Raw genomic sequence first — 23,132 nt, 5'->3', positions numbered from 1 at the left:
ATTACTTAAAATTGCCATATCTCCTAACGAAGCTTTGTGCGTCGAAGCCGGGTTTTCTCAAATTCAGTCACATATAGTGATTACTCATGAAACAGCGGAGGCAACCAATGTCTGCAGTCAAACTAGCATCATCACTTTCTTCTACAATAGGACTGTAGTATATATGTGGTTAAAAGCATTAGTAAAAGCATGATACAGGCATATATATGTGACCTCTTTTGTTCTAGTACTTTTCATCATTAGTCTCTGTACATTCAGATTAATACTTCTATCTTTTCATTTGTTATGACTGATTGCTTCAAATCTGTGTAATAAGTATAACCTATTAACTTTTTCTCTTATACAGTTTCCCTGATGTCATGATGGAATCGTATAACAAGAAACCATTTACTCCAATATTCTTCATTGTCTTCCTGATCATTACTTTATATATCATAAGTAATGTGTTGTTGGCTACTGTGTACAGTGCCTTTAAGAAGATTCAGAAAGAAAAGTTCAAGTCACTGTTCTTACATAGAAGGTATATATATAGATATATATATAGATATATATATATATATACATAATCCAAAACAGCCAAGCTGTAAAAAAAGGGTGTGGCCTTCAAAAAGGCTATGGTGAAAAAAGATGTGAAATTCAAGGTGGCGGCCAAGAAATGGCTGTGATGGTAGGTTAATGGTAAAAATTTTAATAACGACAATTCAGGTGAATTTGGTGCCGCTTGGTCTTGGCACAAAATTTACCTGACTTGTCGTTATTAAAATTTTTACCATTAACCTACCATCACAGCCATTTCTTGTCCGCCACCTTGGATTTCACATCTTTTTTCACCTTAGCCTTTTTGAGGGCCGCACACTTTTTTTACAGCTTGGCTGTTTTGGATTAGATTTCACTTCTTTTTGTATTTGTATACCCCAAAGCCGGCCTATGGCCGGCTTTGGGGCTTTTTTAACCTATCGTTTTTTCTTTACCACAGGAAGAAGAAAAGATGAAGCAGATGTTAAATACTTTAAATATTTCTGAATTTATCAATAAATGTACAAGTTATATATATCTAATCAAAAACAGCCAAGCTGTAAAAAAAGGTGCGGCCCCCATAAAGGCCATGGTGAAAAAAGATGTGAAATCCAAGGTGGCGGCCAAGAAATGGCTGTGATGGTAGGTTAATGGTTACATTTTAATAACAACAATTCAGGTGAATTTGGTGCCAAGACCAAGCGGCACAAAATTCACCTGAATTGCCGTTATTAAAATGTAACCATTAACCTACCATCACAGCCATTTCTTGGCCGCCACCTTGGATTTCACATCTTTTTTCACCATGGCCTTTATGGGGGCCGCACCTTTTTTTACAGCTTGGCTGTTTTTGATTAGATATCACTTCTTTTTGTATTTGTATACTGCAAAGCCGGCCTATGGCTGGCTTTGGGGCTTTTTTAACCCATGTGTTTTTTTCTTTACCACAGGAAGAAGAAAAGAACTTAAAGAAGAATTTTAGTACTTCAATTATTTTTGATTTTATTAGTAATTATACAAATTATATACATATATTTATTACATGCTCATTATTCCCCACAGGATTTTTTTTGCAGCTGATCTCTCTACTGGGTGACTTGAAATGTAGCTGAACTATATACAGGATGGTTTCTTTGTAGCTGAACTTTCTGTAACAGGTGATTTGTTTGCAGCTAAACTCTCTACATGGTGGTGTCTTTATAGCCGAACTCTCTACATGATGGTTTCTTTGTAGCTGAACTCTCTATAAGGTGACTTCGTCTAGCTGAACTCTCTACAGGGTGATTTTTTTGTAGCTGAACTCTCTGCAGGGTGATTTGTTTGCAGCTGAACTCTCTACATGATGGTTTCTTTGTAGCTGAACTCTCTACAAGGTGACTTCATCCAGTTGATCTCTCTACGGGGTGATTTGTTTCTAGCTGAACTCTCTACAGGTGAATTGTTTGCAGCTAAACTCTCTACATGGTGGTTTCTTTGTAGCTGAACTCTCTACAAGGTAACTTCTTCTCTACAGGGTGATTTGTTGTAGTTGAATTCTCTACTAGGTGGTTTGTATGAGGCTGAACTCTCTACATGGCGGTTTCTTTGTAGCTGAACTCTCTACAGAGTGATTTGTTTGCAGCTGAACTCTCTACATGATGGTTTCTTTGTAACTGAACACTCTACAAGGTGACTTCTTCTAGCATGATCTTTCTACAGGGTGAATTGTTGTAGCTGAACTATCTACAAGGTAACTTCTTCTAGCTGATCTCTATACAGGGTGATTTGTTTGTAGTTGAATTCTGTACAGGTGGTTTCTTTGTAGCTGAACTCTGTACATGATGGTTTCTTTGTAGCTAAACTCTTTACAAGGTGACTTCTTCTAGCTGAACTCTCTACGGGGTAATTTCTTTGTAGCTGAACTCTCTATATGATGGTTTCTTTGTAAATGAACTCTCTACAAGGTGAATTCTTCTACCTGATCTCTCTACAGGGTGATTTGTTTGTAACTGAACTCTGTACAAGTGCGTTTTTGTGGGTGATCTCACTGCAGGTTGATTTGTTTGTAGCTGAACTCACTAAAGGGTGATTTTGCTTGTAGCTGAACTCCTTGCATTGTATCTAGTTTCTAGCTGATCTCTCTACAGGGTGATTTGTTTGTAGCTGATCTCTCTGCAAGTTGATTAATTTGCAGCCGATCTCTCTACAAGGTAATTTGTTTGTAGCTGAACTGTCTATAAAGTGATTTATTTGTAGCTGATCTCTCTGCAGGTTGATTTGTTTTAGCTGAACTCTCTACAGGGTGATTTACTTGTAGCTGAACTCCTTACATTGTGACTAGTTTCTAGCTGATCTCTCTACAGGGTGATTTGTTTGTAGCTGATCTCTCTACAAGTTGATTTGTGTGTAGCTGATCTTTCTACTGGTTGATTTGTTTGTAGCCAATCTCTCTACAGGGTAATTTGTTTGTAGTTGAACTCTGTACAAGGTGCTTTTTTGTAGGTGATCTCACTGCAGGTTGATTTGTTTGTAGCTGAACTCACTAAAGGGTGATTTGCTTGTAGCTGAACTCCTTACATTGTGTCCAGTTTCTAGCTGATCTCTCTACAGAGTGATTTGTTTGTAGCTGAACTCTCTATAAGGTGATTTATTTGTAGCTGAACTCCTTACAATGTGTGTAGGTTCTAGCTGATCTCTCTACAGGGTGATTTGTTTGTAATTGATCTCTCTACAAGTTGATTTCTCTACAAGTTGATTTGTGTGTAGCTGATCTCTCTGCAGGTTGATTTGTTTGTAGCCGATCTCTCTATAGGGTAATTTGTTTGTAGCTGAACTCTCTATAAGGTGATTTGTTTTTAGTTGATCTCTCTGCAGGTTGATTTGTTTTAGCTGAACTCTCTACAGGCTGATTTGTTTGTAGCCGATCTCTCTACAGGGTAATTTGAACTCTCTACAAGTTGATTTGTGTGTAGCTGATCTCTCTGCAGGTTGATTTGTTTGTAGCCGATCTCTCTACAGGGCAATTTGTTTGTAGCTGATCTCTCTACAGGGTGATTTTTTTGTAGCTGACCTCTCTTCAGGGTGATTTGTTTCTAGCTGATCTCTCTACAGGGTGATTTTTTGTAGCTGACCTCTCTTCAGGGTGATTTGTTTCTAGCTGATTGCTCTACAGGTTGATTTGTTTGTAGATGAACTCTCTACAGGGTAATTTGCTTGTAGCTGAACTCCTTACTTTGTGTCTAGTTTGTAGCTGATCTCTCTACAGGGTGATTTGTTTGTAGCTGAACTCCTTACATTGTGTGTAGTTTCTAGCTGATCTCTCTACAGGGTGATTTGTTTGTAGCTGATCTCTCTACAAGTTGATTTGTGTGTATATAGCTGATCTCTCTGCAGGTTGATTTGTTTGTAGCCGATCTCTCTACAGGTAATCTGTTTGTAGCTGAACTCTCTGCAGGTTGATTTGTTTTAGCTGAACTCTCTACAGGGTGATTGCTTGTAGCTGAACTAATTACATTGTGTCTAGTTTCTAGCTGATGTCTCTACAGGGTGATTTTTTGTAGTTGAACTCTCTTCAGGGTGGTTTGTTTCTAGCTGATCTCTCTACAGGTAGATTTGTGTTGATTTGTTCATTGCTGATCGCTCTAAAGGTAATTGATTTGTTGCAGTTGAACACCCTGCAAAGTGTTTTGTTTGTAGCTGATCACTCTAAAGGGTAATTTGTTTGTAGCTGAACTCTCTCCACAGTGACTTGTGTGTAGCAGAATTCTGTGTAACTGAATTCTCTAGAGAGTGACTTAATTGTAGCTGAATTCTCTACACAGTGCATGACTTGTTTATAGCTGAACTTTCTTCAGTGTGACTTGTAATGTTCTGAATCTCTATAGTGGTATATTTGCTTAACTCTCCACATGGTGACTGTCTTCTTGCTGAACTGTCTATAAGATTAACTGTTTGCAGCTGAACTCCCTACAGAATAACTTGTGATGTAATAAAATTCTAAATAAATTAGCCGAATGCTCTATTAGGGTGACTGTTCTATTAGAGTATCTCGATCTCGCATTTGCTACACGGAGTTGGCTTTCGAATCATAACTCAGTGGTTTGTAATCCGATTCTTCTGTACTACTGCAAGGACTTTCTATGAAGATCATTCCAGCTATACACCGATTTTCAGCTCATTGCTCTAAGCGGTTTGCCTAGTAGGCGTGAAAACTAATACTTTTTATTCATAAAAATCGATCGCGTAATTGTGACACAGGTTGGGTTTTGTGTCATATCTCCGTGGTCTTTATCTCGATTCCTTTCAAACCACCAAACGGCACTCCTACGATGGTTACGCCATCTACATAGCAATTTTCAACTCATTCCATGAAGCGGTTTACCCTGTAGGCGTGACAACAAATCGATCTTGTTTTACGCGAATAATCGGTCATAACTCCTGAACCATTCATCGGATGTGTACCAAATTTGATGCTAGGATTCGCCTTTGGACTCCCTTTCTGTGTGCAAAATTTCAAGGCGATCGGAGTACGCGTTTGCTTGTTATAGCAATTTTTGCAAGTGTGCGAAAAGACGAAGAAGAAGAAGAAAAAAACGAAGAAAAAAAACGAAACTTTGGCAACTCGTATCTTGGAAATGGCTGGAGCGATTTCCTTCACATTTGGAATGTAGACTCCCTTGGCTGGCGGGCAACTGTGTAGCAAATTTGGTTCCGATCAGATAAGTGATCACCGAGATACAAAGGTGTGAAAATGACGTTTTCGTTCTTCCTGTCAATATACTCACGGTGTGGCGCGCCAGCTTCTTGGGCCGCACGACACACTACCGTGTGTCTTGATCAATATACTCACGGTGTGGCGCGCCGGTGTCACAGTGATATATGTTTCCCCGGGTAACGTGTTTCCCGCACACATATCCCTAGGGATCCGTGTTTCCCCGCACACATATCACTAGGGATCCGTGTTTCCCACCAAAAGCTGTCAGTGATATGTGTTTCCCGTAGCGATTTTTAAAATATTTCACCGCACACACATATCCCTAGGGATTCGTGTTTCCCCGCACATATATCACCAGGGATCCGTGTTTCCCACTAAGATATAGCCATCGTGCAGTAACTCCAAGGTCCTATATGGCTAGTTGCAAACAGTACGCGATCCAACTATTCAGTAGATATATTGCTATCTAGCCAATAAACACCCATGCATATTGCATGCATATAGCTATAGTTAGCTAACTAGCTATATAGCTACTATATAAGCTAATGCAATAACTATTATTTTTGTTTTTTACCCACACGTCTCTATACTAGCTAGCTATACTAATAATCAGAACTATAGTCATTTAAAATAAACTTTGTTGCTCTTCTCTGGACTGAGCTGCTCAATAAGTGTGATGTCCTTTACAGGGGTGGATCTAGGATTTATAAAAGGGGGGGGGGGGCTAACGCAAGGTACTAGTCTCTTGGGTAGAGGTGTGCAAAGCATGCTGGACTAGGAGGGTCTGGGGGCATGCTCCCCCAGGAAATTTTGAAAAATAGATGCTAAAATACTGCAATTTGGAGACATTCCCACATAAAATTCATAATATTTTCTGCCTGTAGATTATATATACTGCCTTTAGATTATAGGTATGGCTCTCTGAAGCATTTTGCTAATGGAAAAGTTTGGGTAGGTACAGACAACCAAGTACATGATGCACCCCTCTCACAGACAACCAAGTACATGATACACCCTTCAGCCCCCAAACCCCCAAGAATACCAAGATTTTTATGTGAACTATTTGTTAAAACCTGTGTGTCAGCTATTTTGTAATTAGTGATGACTTTTGCATTAATATAGGTGGACATGCATGCACTCTTTTTTAGGATTAAAGAACATATTATATCTCGTACTCCAAAACGTTGCTGAGTCTAAATCATTTTGAAACAGTGAAATATCTCCAGGACTACAAACAGTATTATAATAAACCTTGGTGTCGTCAATGAATAGTAAAGTTTTACTGATGGTAACACAAGATGGTAAATCATTCACATAAATAATGAAGAGTAGGGGTCCCAAAATACTCCCTTGGAGAACCTCAGATAGAACCGGCAAGGTGGTAGATAATGACTGACTGCATGCCAAAGCTGTAGCTACATTGATTAGTTATACATAGCTGCAATCACATGATTTACTCTATATAGCTAGAGATAGTATTTTATTGTATACGTGTACTTGTAGTTATAACTGTTTTATTAAACTGATGCTATATAGCTACATAGCCAAATCACAGCACAGTTTAACAGTTATAGTTGAATGGCTTGATTTCCTCCATCAACATGTATAATTATAGTATTAGTTGTATATTTATTTATTTACCTATTCTGTACAACTTCAGAAATGAAGAAAAATGTAGACGAATCACAAAAAAATTATTCAATACAATAAGTTAATTTAATTATAGATTTAAATACTTCAAGTGAATTAGAGTCTTTAGCTAGGTTAGGTAAATCATTCCAAAGTGAAATTGTTGCTGGAAAAAATGAGGACTGATGCCTTGCAATGATAGGTATAGGTATGGCTAGCTATGATTATTAAAAGTGCATGCGCGCCTATGCTAACACTACGTACGTTGCACATGACTTTATAAAGGGGAAACATATTACCCGGGGAAACACATATCACTGTGACTTGTAGGTCACTAGCGAGTTAGTGATATGTGTGCGGGGAAACACGGATCCCTAGGGATATGTGTGCGGGAAACACGTTACCCGGGGAAACATATATCACTGTGACACCGGCTTCTTGGGCCGCACGACACACTACCGTGTGTCTTGATAATACATTTATTTATTACAGAACTCTCTGCATGGTGGTTTCTTTGTAACTTAACACTCTACAAGGTGACTTCTTCTAGCTGATCTCTCTACAGGGTGAATTGTTTGCAGCTGAACTATAACTCTTCTTCCAGATGATCTCTCTACAGGGTGATTTGTTTGTAGCTGAACTATCTACAAGGTGACTTCTTCTAGCTGATCTCTCTACAGGGGGAATTGTTTGCAGCTGAACTATCTACAAGGTACCTCTTCTTCTAGCTGATCTCTCTACAGGGTTAACTGAAATATCTACAAGGTAACTTCTTCTAGTTGATCTCTCTACAGGGTGATTTGTTTGTAGCTGAATTCTGTACAGGTGATTTGTTTTACAGCTGAGCTATCCGCAAGTTGATTTGTTTGTACCTGAACTCTCTACAAGGTGATGTCTTCTAGCTGATCTTTCTACTGGATGACTTGTTTCTAGCTGATCTATCTACAGGGTGACTTGTTTCTAGCTGAAATTTCTAGAGTATGATCTGTTAAGTTTGTAGCTGAGCTCTCTCTTGTTTCTAGTAGATCTCTCTATAGAGTTATAACTTGTTTGTATAGCTGAACACTTTACAGGGTGGTTTTTTGATCGGTTGCTGAACTCTCTACGCGGTGACTTATTTGTACTACAGAGTGACTTGTTTGTAGCTGAACTCTTTACAGACTGACTTACTTGTAACTGAACATTTTAGCTGATCTCTATAGGGTAGCTAACTTGTTTATGTAGCTGAATTCTCTACTGGGTAGTTTCTTTTTAGCTGAACTCTCTACAGGGTGACTTGTTTATAGCTAAACTCTCTTCAGTGTGGCTTGTAATGTTCTGAATCTCTACAGCTATATATTTGTAGCTGAATTGTGTATAAAATTAACTGATTGTAGCTGAACTCCCTACAGAGCAACTTGCAATGTAATACAATTCTATAATGGAGTAGGTTATAAACGTAGCTGAATGCATGCTCTATTAGTTTGACTGTTCTATTAGAGTATCTGGATCTCCTATTTGCTGCACGTAGTTGGCTATGGAATCATAACTCAGTGTTTTGTAATCCGATTCTTCTGTACTACTGCAAGGACTTTCTATGATGATTATTCCAGCAACACACCGATTTTCAACTCATTGCTCTAAGCGGTTTGCCTGGTAGGTGTGAAAACTAATAGTTTTTTTATTTATAAAAATTGATCGCGTAATTGTGACACAGGTTGGGTTTTGTGTCATATCTCAATGGCCTTTATCTAGATTCCTTTCAAACACAAAAAGGCACTCCTACAATAGTTACTCCATCTACATAGCAATTTTCAGCTTATTCCTTTAAGGGGTTTACCCTGTGGTCGTGACAGACCTTCTACCTTTTTTTACGCAAATAATCGGTCATAACTCTGTGAATGTTCTTTGGATTCCTACCAAAGTTGGTACTGAAATCCGCCTTAATGAGCCCTTCAAGTGTGCTAAATCTAAGCTTGATCAGAGTACGCGTACGCATTTTATGGCAGATTTTGTAAAGTGTGCGAAAAGAAGAAGCAAAAGAAGAAAAAAATGAAGAAAAAAACCCCAAACTTTGGCCGCTTGTATCTCAGAAATGGCTGGAGCGATTTTCTTCAAATTTGGAATGTAGGCTCCCCTACCTAGCCGGCACATCTGTAGCAAATTTGGTTTCAATTGGATAAAGGGTTATGGAGCTACAAAGGTGCAAAAATTGCATTTTCTTTCTTCCTGTTAATATACTCACGGTGTGGCGCCGGCTTCTTGGGCCACACGACACACTACCGTGTGTCTTGATATATATATATATATATATATATTATATATATACTCACATTTGCATAATTAATTACAATTGCTAAAAAGTTACATTTATGAACAAGCTTATCAAAGGCATATCTGTAGGTTACACGATACTACTATAATCAAAAATGGAGCAATCAGAAATTATAATATTTTGTTTCTAAGTATGTATGTTTTATGCATGCATTTTTTGCACACCTCTAAATGTTGTATGTAAAGTATTACATTCAAATAAAATATGAGCTAGTATGATTACCCAGTAAACTATTAATGAGCAATACTCAAATGCTAAGATCTTCCTGGGTCATCAATTACTCCCTTGCATTATCTAGCAGTACTACATGTGCACATGTAAATGTCTCCAAACATTATAAAGTTGAACTCATATAGTTATACCTTGACCATGTCAATATAACTCCATGAACTTTCAATGGATAATATCACAAAATTTTAATTTGAAATCAGTTTTGCTATAGATAAAGGAAGCATCAAAGTAATCTGATTTCTAGAAATAAGTTAATGTCGTTTGCGCACTCAATTGTGCAATAACTTCAGCCAACATTTTTGCACTGCCTTAACAAGATGTATATCACAATAGCATTAAACTGGCTTTACTATTGATCTGTAAGGGGTGAAAGTTATACATATGCACACTTTTATATGTACATGTGTGTACTGATGTAATTATATCATATTTTTATGTAGAAATGCTGCTATTCATGCTTTTGAAGTACTAACTCTTAAAACGGTAAATACAAATTATACAAATGATACATACAGTATGCAGACATGAATGTAATAGCGAAGAATCTACCTACACCTTACCTTGTGTATTACTTAAGTTTTCTTTGGGAAATTTATATAGGTGTGTTTATGCACTATATAGCTGGTTATTTTCGAACCAGAAATTTTTGTAGGAACAGTAAAATCTGAATTTCAAAGATTTTAATTTCGAAAAATGCATATTTTAAAGTACAGGTGGTGGATTTCAAGCAAATAGAATTTCATGTTACAAATTACAAACACACGTAGAGTCTACATGTGCTTACTAGTTCACCTTACTGATGGAATCAAGGATGGAATAATCCCCACTTTTGCACACTGGAAAGAAGACTGAGTTATAAGTGGAGTAGCTAGCAGCCACTGGCTAGGCAATCGGCTTGATCAGGGTACAGCACTGGGTACAGCAGCAGATGGCTTGGATTCCCAACATTGGCCATTCTGGATACATTGCTGGCTATTGGTGCAGTAATGATACTGTTCAACTATTATTAATAATACTGAGCTTAAATTTGTAAAGAATACACAAGCTAATACGTGTTGTTCGATCATGTGAAAGCACATTATTTTTACTTGTGGGAATTTATTTTCGAAGAACAACAGGATTTGGAATTTATTTTCGAAGAGAAAAGCCTCTTTGAAACATCCAAAAATAAAAACCCTTCGAAAATAACCAGCTGTACCGTAATTCAAACATTATACATACTTATAAATAATTTAATTTCTTATTCTCTAGAATGGTGAATTATCACAAGATGACTACCTGAAACTAATGAAGTATTACTCTCCTTTTACTTGTGAGTATTAGAATTATGCATGCACTGTACTAAAAGTTTTGCATATTTAGTGTTTAGTTGAGAAGTTGTGAAATTGAGAAATCAAAAGTGGCAGATAACAATGGTTGCAATGATGCTAATATGATATCAATCATTTTAATGATTACCATCATCATTTAAAATAATAGGCATTGGCATCATTGTAACCATTTCTTTTCAGCCTTCTTTTATTTCAGAACTTATTCACCCTGGCCTTTTTTGGAGGGCCACACTCATTTTCACAGCTTGGTTATTTTAGTATAGATATCACTTCTTTTTGTAAAAGCAAGCCCCAAATCCAGCCTATGGCCAGCTTTGAGGCTACCTTTTAATTTCTTTGCTATAGGAATTGTCAAAAATTATTTGTGTACAACTATGTGTTTATCGTACATAGCAGAGCGGCATAGCACGAAAGTTACATCATTTGTGAGAAAAGCATAAAACTTTCCATACCAATTGCACTTCTAATGACATTCATTTTTTGATATAGTGCCATCGTAGATTAGACCTATGATGACCTTTGCAGCCATTTGTGTATTTAAAATTTGATATTTTTTTTGTGTTTAACTTCCTGAGACATTATTTTACATGTTAAACATGGCTCCAAATTTAAAATCTCCTTTGGAATGAAATTACTGATTGACTTCAAATAAAACCAAGTTATTTCTTTCAACAATACCTATAATTCGAAACCATGTTTAATGGTGTAAAACAATGCCTGAGGTAGATAAAGACAAAAATGATAAATTTTCAATGTTAAAATGGCCATAACATCAAATATGCCATGGCACTATATCGAAGTACAAACAATATACTAAGTTTAATGCTTTTCTCGCAAAGCTGCAATTGAAGTAACTGCTATCAAAAATATATACGATTTCCGTTACGAAGAGAAGCCATCACACACTACCACCAAATCGACACTTCTTGCTGTCAGCAAAGATGAATGGGACACAAAGGAGGACAGTGGTAAGTCCATGAAGAATGCATTGTACGTACTGCGGTATGCCAAAAGGCACCTCTCGGGCTGAAGCAACGTCGAACAGTGAAAAAATCAAGCCTGTAGCCTTAGCTGTTATTGAGTTACACTTGTCTGAAGGCATCAGTTAGTCAGTCAGTTACTTACTTGGTCAGTCAGTAGAAAATTCCGTTAAATAATTTTTAAAAATTCCATAGCAACTTGTTAAAAGCATTTCGGATTGATCTGAAAGCTTGTTTGGGCTTAGTTTTACTTAACCAATACTGCCTCATCATCATCAGGGAAAATTGAGGCTGTTTTTTGGGTGATTTTATTTTGTGTGCCACACCTACTCCTTTGTGGTCTCTACTATACACTACTATCATAGTGCATGATTTACAAAAAGAGTTAACAAACAAGTACACAGAAAAATTTGGAATTTTCAACTAGAGTAGGGACTATAGCACATCAATAAAAAGTACTGAAACAAGCTGGAGTAGTGCACGATATTAAGTCACAGTAAAACAACAAGAAGTATTATATCCCTACTGTGCTCAAGATACCATAATGGAAATGCACCATAGAGATACAACACTTCTTATTGTTTTACTCTGATTTAATATTGTGCACTACTTCAACTTGTTTCAGTACCTTTTATCAATGTGCTATGGTCCCTACTATACTCAAGAAGTTGAAAATTCCAAATTTTTCTGTGTACTTGTATTATATGGACTAGTACTACTCCATTAAGGTGATTTTCATCTTGTGAAGTGTCTCTAGGATGATTTTAAATGTGGAATTTTGGGGGGCGCACAAAATTTTCAAGGCGATCCCTACTTAAACAGTACTACCATACCGTTTGATAACTATCATGTCGTACGATAGTACTATATGGGACCACAAAGGAATAGGCTTGGCCCACAAAATAGCATCACCTAAAAACCAGCCTCAATTTTCCCTACAACGATGAGGTAGTATTGGTTAGGCAAAACTAAGCCCAAATAAGCCTTTAGATCAAACTGAAATACTTTCAACAAGTTGCTACGGAATTTTTATTTATCGGAATTTTCTACTGACTGACTGATGAACTGACTGATTCCTTCAGGCAAGTGTAACTCGACAATGGCTAAGGCTTTTGGCTTGATTTTTTCACTGTTCGACATTGCTTTGGCCTGAGAAGTGCCTTTTGGCATTCCGCAGTACATGCAATACATTCTTCATAGACTTACCAGTTATCCTCCTTTGTGTCCCATTCATCTTTGCTGACAGCAAAAGTGTTAATTTGGTGGTAACATGTGATGGCTTCCCTTCATAATGGAAATCGTCCGTATTTTCCATACTGGCTATTTTGATTGCAGAGGTGCTTTTTGAACAGTTCTTGATTCGTACTGCTGTGTAACGGGTTGAACATAACCAACAGCAAAGCATGATGGATACTTCACCTTTCAGACGATAATTGATATAACTGGGACACACCTCATCATTTCTTTCTTTCGGTATGTGTGTGATTGCAGAGGTGCTTTTCGAACAGTTCTTGATTTGAAATGCTGTGTAATGGGTTGAACATAGCTGACAATGGATACTTCACTTTTCAGATTATAATTGATATAGCTGGGGCGCACGGCACCATTTCAGATGTGGTATGCGTGGGTTCACCAGTCAGCATAATATTAATATTTACAAAAAAAGTTAACAAACAAGTGCACAAACAAATTTGGAATTTTCAACTAGAGTAGGGACCATTATACATCGATAAAAAGTACTGAAACAAGCTGAAGTAGTGCACGATATTAAAATGTAGTTTGTTTCCTCAACAACAAACAAAAGTTAATAGACTAGCTTCCTGGAGTGGTGGGTCAGGAGCAGAAATGTGACCGGATTTGCGAAAGGGGTCTTCCACACACATCCAATTTACCAACTTTGACGATCAATAACGGTAAGATTGGTACAAGCTATTAACTTGCAATTAGGTCAGGAGTGAGTACTAACATAGCTTAATGGATGGAGAAAATTTCAGGTTTATATGTTAACTGGACAGTGAGTTATAGTCTCCCAAGTTCACAGAATTGGATGTGTGTGGAAGACCCCTTTTCGCAAATCCGGTCACAAATCCAGTTTTAGCACCATCTGTCATCTGGTTGCATAAGTGTAAATCATAATTAAATTCCACATTCCCTATATAGTAGCAGAACTGAGTTGTGTCTGCCACAATTATCTATTTGTGCCATTTGTGCATTTGGTGCCTGATTTTAGATTCTCAGCCCTTAGAGGTCTAACTAGAGAAGTTTCCCACCCACTCTCCCTGCTAGCCTGCTTTCTGGAGATGTAATTGGCAGCCGGGGTGGAGCGCAAATTGCTGAACTTAGTTAAAAGTAATCCAGTCCAAAGATGCGTGTGTTATCACTAATGCGACTTACCAATAATTGCTATGTTCAAACTGGTTACGTTTGTTGCGACTAAATATGCCTATGTTTGTTGCGGCTAAGTGTGGTTATATGTTGCGATTATATGTGCTTATGTGTTGTGATTATATGTGCGATGTTTGTTGTGACTAAATCTGGTTATGCGTTGCAATTAAATGTGGTTATTTGTTGTGATGTGCGTAACATTTGTTGCGACTGAAAGTTTGTAATGTTTGTTGCGACTGAATGTTCGTAATTCTTGTTGCAACTGAATGTTCGTAATGCTTGTTGCGACTAAATGCTTGTAATGTTTGTTGCGACTTAATGTTTGTAATGTTTGTTGCAACTAGATGATTGTAATGTGGGCTGCCACTGAATGTTGGTGATGCTAGAGTGTTGTAATGTTGGGTGCAGGTACTGTGGGCTGTGAGTACTGTCGGGTATATGCACGACCGGGTGAAGTTGCAATTGGGAATAGGCACTGTTGGGCATAGGTGCTGTTGGGCGTAGGCACTGTTGGGTGTTATTAATGTCTTGTAAGTTACATCATCAAAGATAGCATTAAGCATGGCACAACTGGGACAGTGATAACACACGATTCCCCTTCAAGCAAATGCGTCAGTTTCCCTACCTCCCCTAAAGAGCTGTATGTATGTATGTGTATACATGTATGTGAAGTGATGTTTCTATGTAGTTATCATGTGAAGTAATGTGCATAGAGCTCGGTGTGGTGGAAGGGTGGTTTGTGTAGGGCATGCCGTAACGTGCCGTGATGTGTCATGAAGGTAGCATGGTAATCACAGTAAAACAATAAGAAGTGTTATATCCCTACTGTGCATTTCCATTATGGTATCTTGAGCATAGTAGGAATATAACACTTCTTATTGTTTTACTGTGATTAATATCGTGCACTACTCCAGCTTGTTTCAGTACTTTTTATCGAAGTGCTATGGTTCCTGCTCTTGTGGAAAATTCCAAATTCTTTGTGTGTACTTGTTAATAATAACTGCTCTTTATATGTAATGCAATTATCAAATCAATAACTAGTGAATAAACTTATTGACAAATAGTATAAATATTTTATTAAACAGATATTGAATTTAGTACATATAACTTTTAGTTATGTAGATCTCTTCATTTTGTTTATATATATAGCAACGTTACATTGCATCTGCACCTACAAATTGATGACAAAGAAAGGACTTTTAGAGTAGGTGAACATGAAAATATTGTTTGTTTCTATATGTATTGCTTAAGGAAAGAGAAATTTTACTCATTTTTCAATGTTCAAAGATTTAGTTGGAGAAGAGAGCACGTGAGTCTTTTATAATTTTAAACGTTGACACATTGTATTATGCCTATTTGCAAAGTATTTCAATGAATGTTTTTGTCCAACTTTTGCTTATGGTTATTAACTGTTGACAATGCTACAGCATGTTCGTTATTCCCCCCACCCCTCCCCTCTCTCTGTGTGTGCATTAAAGTGACACAAAACTGTAAAAGTGTAAAGGAAAAATTAGGAAGTTAAAAGTATTTAAACCACTGTCAGTGACAAGGATATCACCCAAAGAACCAGCCTCATGTTTCCTTCATAACAGCTTGGTGGCATTTTAAAGTGACCCCAAGCCCTTTAACAAGTAAATATTGATTTCAAACATTTCCTGTTTAGGTGAATTTTTACTAACTGGCTTACTAACTGATGCATTCAATCAAGCGTAATTCCTCCTTTGTCTTCAATTTCTTTTTGCAGGCAATGCAAGCACGCATTTCATGGTAGCACATTATTGGCTTTGAGAATGTAAAAATGTAATAAAAATTGTCCATAGTTTTCGCACTACACTCCAACAGTCAAAGCAAGCATATGTGACTGGATCTGGGGAACTGGTCTTATTGTTCATGACAGCAGATTCCATTTTTTATTTAAAAAGCACACAAAGCTATATGAATAAACTATCATCAAAATCAGCTAGGTTTGAGTGGTCTGTTTTTGATGCTGCTTTTTCGAAGCCCAGTGGCAAGTCATACAAGCAATGTGGTGACTTAATGGAGCTGTGACCAAAATGGGAATAGCTGTATGTGGCTGTACAGCTCCATGGTGTTGAATAAATACCTATGCCCCCCCCCCCCCTACCACCCACACTACCTCTATCAGCATCAAGTTCAGGCGTGTGTGTGTGTGAGGAATAATTCTTTCTTGCAAATTTGTCACATTAAAACTAAACAAAGTCTATATAAATTTAAATTAAATAAAGTCTACATGATTATTTATCAGATTAGCATCAAACTTGGTGTGTGTCACTGTTTTGTGCATGTATGCCAAATTTCAAAATAATCAAGTAAAGGTTTTGCATTTAGCTAGTTATATCTTTTGTAAAGAATGATGAAGAAAGGATAGCCATCCTCCCTTTAAAGTTCTATACAAATTACAATGGAATTTTACTGCTTAAAACTTCTCTTCATCTGAGTTAAAGTAGTTGAATATCACTGTCTACTAGGATAGGTAGATTAGATCTACCTATCTACTGTTAGATCTACCTATTCACTGGATCCTTACAAGGTTAGGCCACTCCAAGAAAATTCATTGTTTCTCATTTCCTGCCTGCATGCAAATTCTCTTCCCACATGGTCATTCATTATTGCTGTCAACTGAACATTTGTTTATTATTAATCCTGTGATTGCATAGCAGTAACTACATGTAGTTTAGCATTCAGAAAGCCCATTTAGCTAGCTTTTCACTGTTCAGATTCTTAGTTTAAATGTTTCCACTGTATTCTTACCTGTAAGTTAGTTATGAATTCTGAAAATTAGTGGAAATATCTATAATGAATGAGGTCAATGAAATGGAAAACAAGGAAGTTTCTTGGAGTGGCCTTAGCAATTAGCACCACTAATGATTCTGCTTATCAACTCTTCCATTCTTCATAGTACTTGGCATTTGTCCTTCATGTAGTCTTGGAAGGATTACTAATAATAATGTGTCCGGTAAACTAGGACAAGTTGATGTTGTGCTACTTCTAAAAACCAGGTGCCATGCAGCTAGCTAGATAGTATACGTTACTATGAATTAACCAACTATGTAATACTATTTTATTGTTTTAACCAATAGGGTAGTTTTGGGTTGTGCAATAATATTGCTAGTTAATTCTCGTATTTCGTAATTCATGAAATTTTTGTAATTCATTCAATTACATTGCTATGCACTGCTAAGGAAGTGCTTGTTAAACAAACCACTTTTACCATGTATTATGCACAGAAGTATCTTCTAAACTGTTTTAAGGTTTGACTATCATGTTTTTTCCCACAAATTCTCTCGACAAAGCCCCAAAGCTGCTCTTCATTTTCGTTTGCGTACATAAGTGATATGCCCCTTTTCAACTCAAAGCAATAGGCTAGCTATTCCTGGTAGTGTATGAGGCCTGCACCATTGTTTTTCAATTGTTAAATGCCTGAAAACCTCAAAGGGAAGGTAATTTACAAAGTCTGAGGAATGTTGCTACACCCGTATTTCAGTCCACTGAAAAGAAACCACCTCAGAGCAAAGTTCTCCTGTGCAGAAGTTTCATACAAACTTCATTTCACTTGTACTTCTTACGTAAAAGCTGCTTTTACCATTATATAATGATTTTGCTCATGTGGGTGCGTACGGACAAACAGAGATAGATAGATAGATAGATAGATAGATAGATAGATAGATAGATAGATAGATAGATGGATGGATGGATAGATGGATAGATAGATAAATAGATAGATAGATAGATAGATAGATAGATAGATAGATACACACACACACTTTTACAAAAACAATTTCAGTAAACCAGGCACGTTCCCACAGCCAGCCGGTGTGCACCTGGTTTAAAAACTATTAACCTACTAAACACTGGGCATTAATTATAAATTCAAAATTTGGGGGTGTTATCCTTAGTCAAGTTTTGCAGCAAGAAAAAGTGATAGTATCAGTTAACTGATGAGTATTATTCATGCTGTGGGGTGGTTAAGGAAAAATCACTGTAATATACTAGCTAACAGTGAGTTTCCCAATGGCTGGACAGCTGCTCTGAAGTAAGCCAACATGTCTCAAGAATAGCTTTGATCATATTGGGTCTAAATAGCTTGCCTTATCTGGTGGACAACTATAATGAAAAGAATGTGTACTTTGGAGTATAGGGATCATGGAACTATGTATAGTGCTGTGCAATATCTGGATTTTGATATGATATCATTAATAGTGAAAACTCCCTCTCCCATTCAAAATTTCTGAATTGCTTGCTATAGATGTTTATATTATTAATTTGTACAGATTGCAGAAGATGATGAGGAAGGTTGTTGGTGCTATAACCCATGTTTTTCAAGAATGAGAAAATGCATTAAATGCATAATTACTGATAACTACTTCAAGTTCATTATGGGTAAGTGTAATGCATCAATGCTATAGCTATTGGTTCTATCCCATTGAAGTCCTACATCTCAGTAAATAATAGGTATATATGGTAGTTAAACCCTGGGAATGGAAGTCAAAACTTACATACACATTCAATAAGACCATGAAGGCATATAATATCCTGAAATTTGGTAAAAATTGAAACCATACTTGTTTATCTAGCTTCATTTTTTATGAAGTAAAATGCTTCAAAGTGTGAAGTTATAACACATATATTGTCATTGTTATCAACACCTTGATTTACAGTTACCCAATTTGTGGCAATTGTCACATTGTAGTGCTTGAAAGTATGGGATAGAAGCCCTACCTGAACTTGTAGGAAATATTACTATCAACACCTTGGTCTCAGACTCAGGTTTATATATAACAACCATATCCTGGGGTTTAGCTATAACATAACACAAATGTCAGAATATGTTATGGTGTTTGAATAAAAATGGATGAAACTGAAATAATACTAGTGCAATAATTTAAATGTTAATATGAAATACGAAGTAGGGTTCTAGTGATAATAGGTAGTGATGTGGTAGCTATGAGGTAAAATCCCTATAGCTACTTGGCATTTAGTCCAGTCATTTTATGAAAAAAAGGGGTCAACCTTAAACTAATTGCAACACAAATGGTTTTAACATTTTCTAGCACAGAAAAATGTGCTCTATAACATATAAAAAGTCCCGGAAATCCCATAAGGGGAAAGTGACCTTTTGCATGACCTTTTTAGCCATTTTTAGCAAAAAAATAGGATTTGTGCTTCTATTTCAGCTGTACACTATCCAAACTATTTACATTTGGTATCAAATGATTGTTCTCACTATATGGAACAAGATGAAACTTGTTTGGTATCCATAGCTTAATTTGTTTTAAAATTATAATCATTTTACTGGAAAAAACTGACATTATTTAGTACCGCCCACGCACTTAGTTAAATTTTGGTTTAACCTATTTATTGCTTGTCTAATGGTAGTTTTCCCATGGCAAGGGACTTTTTTATAACAGAGGGTCATAATGAAGACTAGAAGGTGCATGTGTTACCATGGAAACCAAGAAATAGCATAGCTTTATATGCAATTGTAACTAGATCTGCAAAACTGGTCTTATCGCCCAAGATAGGAAGTTAGATATTTTCACACAAACACAAAGCTTTAAGAATGCACTATCGAATTTTGCTGTCACAGAGTAAAGTGGTCTGCTTTTGCTAGCTGCCTTTTTCAAGCAGTGGTGAGCTATACGAGTGGTCTGGGGCCTTGATGGAGCCCTGGCCAACCAGGAGATGGCTGTGTGTGGCTGTATAGCTCTGTGGTATTGGACAATGACCTGTGCTGTAAGTTTCCTGTCATTTTAACCAGTTTTGAGCCCTAAATGGTACATAACTAGGCCTAATATAGTAATAGTAGTACAGTAATAGTAATATTTAAACAGGGAGTCCAAATATATCCCAACACATTCCTCTTTGATTTTAAAACAGTATCTTGCCCGCCTTCCAGGCCCCCCACCTCCCACCCCTTTTGGAGCTTGCCTGATACAGGCAACCTCGGTTTAAAAACTATCTAAAATGGTGGGAAACTTAGCTGTTGACTACTTCTTCAGTAGATGATCTGGAAGGTAATAAATTGCTGTAAAATGTGTGAAATCTGGTACACGTAGCTACCACCATTGGCAAGCTACAACACTCTGAATATTTAAAACAAACGTTTCTCGATACTTTTAAATGGGCGATAAGACCGGTTTTCCCAGAGACAGTCACAATTCAGTTGTTTCATTCTCTATTGTCATGAAGATGGATTTAATTCTTCACAATTCCAAACCTGACATTAAGTTAAGTACATATACAATGACATTGAAAATTGTATGGCCATGGTAGTGGAAAATCTATTTTCTTGTGTATATAAATAGTAAGTTTTGCTTTCATTCAGTGTTGGTATCTGTATCATCTTCTTCATGGATTGGGGTATCTGAGTTGGTGCAGCCTGTTCCCTTGTAGTAGCCACAAATAGATCCAAGAATATCGGTGTCATCACCAACTAGCACAGTGTCTGCTACTCTGGCTAATTCTACTACTTTTTGTACATTCATCACATCAGCATCTCCTGAAGCATGGTATACTTTACAATTTCTTTCCAAGAAGCAGCTAAGCATATTAATGAACTGCTGCTTGTTGGTGCTGTTGGTGCTGTTTGATAAAAAAAGTTCCCTTCTTCATGTTCAGCTTTGTATCTTTGGTGAATGACATAGCCACTCCAGAGCATCCTTTGGCCCTCCTCAGATGTACCATATCTTTTGTTGATAACTTCTCACGTGTCATTCACCAAAGATATGGAGCTAAATATGAAGAAGGGAACTTTTTATCGAACAGCACCAACAAGCAGCAGTTCATTAATATGCTTAGCTGCTTCTTGGAAAGAAATTGTAAAGTATACCATGCTTCAGGAGATGCTGATGTGATGAATGTACAAAAAGCAGTAGAATTAGCCAGAGTAGCAGACACTCTGCTAGTTGGTGATGACACCTATATTCTTCATGCCTGCTTGGAATCATACAACATATTTTTCAAACCAGAGCCAAAGAAAGCCGCTATGAAATGGAACATAACTGCTGTCAAACAGAAACTTGGCTTTGAAATATGCTACAACATTCTCTTCCTGCATGCAATACTTGGATGTGACACAACATCACAGCTATATGGCATTCGGAAAGGTAAAGTCCAGTAAACACTATCAAATGCAGGCTAAACTGTTCAGTGCAGCAACATCTACACCAAATGACATCATGGCTACAGGAGAGCAAGCAGTGGAAATCCAAAGGAAGGAATGAACTCTCTCCACTAGGAGCATTTTTGTGAATAGGTAGCTAAAAGTACTACATTTGTTCTTCCACAAACTTTGCCACCTACTTCAGCTGCTGCTAAATATCACAGTTTCTGTGTATATTTCCTAACACAAGAGTGAAATGGTGATGCCAATGAAATGCAGCCAACTGCATGGGAGTGGAAAGACTATGATGGAAAATTAATGCCTGTGCTAACACTGATTTATCACCTGCTCCAGATGAGCTGTTGAAAACGATTAGATGTAACTGCCACACTAACTGCAGCAGCATGAGATGCACTTGCAAGAAATTCAATGTGAAATGCTCTTCTGTTTGTGGCAACTGCAAGGAAACAGACTGCACCAACTCAGATATCTCAATCCATGAAGAAGATGATACAGATACCAACACTGAATGAAAGCGAAACTTATCATTTATATACACAAGAGAACAGATTTTCCACTACCATGGCCATGGTTGAAGTACAATTTTATTATAATGAGTGTCACTGTGTATGTACCTAACTTAATTTGTACAATGTCAGGTTTGAAATTGTAATCCATCTTCATGACAATAGAGAATGAAAACAACTGAATTGCATATAAAGCTATGCTATTTCTTGGTTTCCATGGTAATACATGCACCGTCTAGTCTTCATTATGACCCTCTGTTATAAAAAGTCCCTTGCCATGGGAAAACTACCATTAGACAAGCAATAAATAGGTTAAACCAAAATTTAATTAAGTGCGTGGGCGGTACTAAATAATGTCAGTTTTGTCCAGTTTTTTCTTGTTTTTATGCTGTCATTGATGCTGAATGGAGTAAGACTATTCCTTAAAGGTTATTTTTGCTGTGTATGATATTTCCAAGATGGCTAAGATGCGGATGGATGTCACTTTAGGGGGAACCCTACTAACAGTACGGCCATGCTATCTGATAGCAAGATTTGACATAACCAAGGAATATGCTTCAGACACATATAACTAGAAGCATCATGGCTTAGCAGCAGGTGAAGGTTGCATGTTCTAAAGATGACTTGGACAAACACTAATAGCAATGTGAAAAAGTACAGAACATCTATACACAGCGAAGGCAATGAACAGATGTTGTTTACTTGTGGCATGAAAAGGTATGTGCAATCAATAGTCTTGTCACTTTCCATTAGTATGGCTTCATCATGATGTGTTGAGCGATGTGGTTTCTAGCCAGCTGCTATAGATTAAAAGGAAAATAGTTGGTGTGTATATCACATATTCCATTGGTTCTGGAATGCAAACATGACATATGCACAATTAACTGTGTCTATCATACAGTATGATAGTACCGTTTATTAGGGAACGGGTGCTTTTCTGGCCATAAATATCACCCCAAAATCAGCTTCACAATACCCTTATGGCACCTTAGCAGTATTGGTAAGGTATAAGCAAGCCCAAAAGTGTCTTCAGAGCAACAAAAATGCTTACAATATGTTGCTATGGAATTTTAAAAGTATTGCATTTAGCGGAATTTTCTACTGACCGACTGACTGCCTGCCCACCTGCCTGCCTGGCCTAATGCCTTCAGACAACTATAGCTCCATAATGGCTGAGGCTACAGGAATGATTTTTTTACTGCTAAATGTCTCTTCAGCCCAACAAGTGCCTTTTGACATACCGCAGTACATACAGTGAATGTATCATGGATTTATGCACACATCATGGACTTACCTTTTGTACTCCTTTGTGTCCCAGTTCTTTTTGCTGGTGACATGACACAAAGGTGTCAATTCATATTAGCATGATACAGCTTTTCCTGTGGCTGACTGGTAGCTATCAT

General features: G+C 37.2%; 1 protein-coding gene across 3 annotated transcripts in view; it reads left to right on the top strand.

Annotated features, from left to right (window-relative positions):
* The window catches only part of LOC136245097 (two pore calcium channel protein 1-like), a 147,086-nt gene that overhangs the window by 45,148 nt on the left and 78,806 nt on the right, over positions 1-23,132 (top strand). For all 3 annotated transcript variants that reach the window (XM_066036614.1, XM_066036613.1, XM_066036615.1), the window contains 6 exons: positions 347-520; positions 9,824-9,866; positions 10,635-10,695; positions 15,229-15,283; positions 15,331-15,388; positions 18,372-18,480. In XM_066036614.1, the coding sequence (XP_065892686.1) occupies positions 347-520; positions 9,824-9,866; positions 10,635-10,695; positions 15,229-15,283; positions 15,331-15,388; positions 18,372-18,480 (500 nt within the window). The remainder of the gene's footprint in view (positions 1-346; positions 521-9,823; positions 9,867-10,634; positions 10,696-15,228; positions 15,284-15,330; positions 15,389-18,371; positions 18,481-23,132) is intronic.

This window comes from Dysidea avara, chromosome 15 (assembly GCF_963678975.1).
Source record: "Dysidea avara chromosome 15, odDysAvar1.4, whole genome shotgun sequence".
Classification (NCBI taxonomy): Eukaryota; Metazoa; Porifera; class Demospongiae; order Dictyoceratida; family Dysideidae; genus Dysidea; species Dysidea avara.
This window is presented reverse-complemented; position numbering and strand designations above follow the sequence as displayed.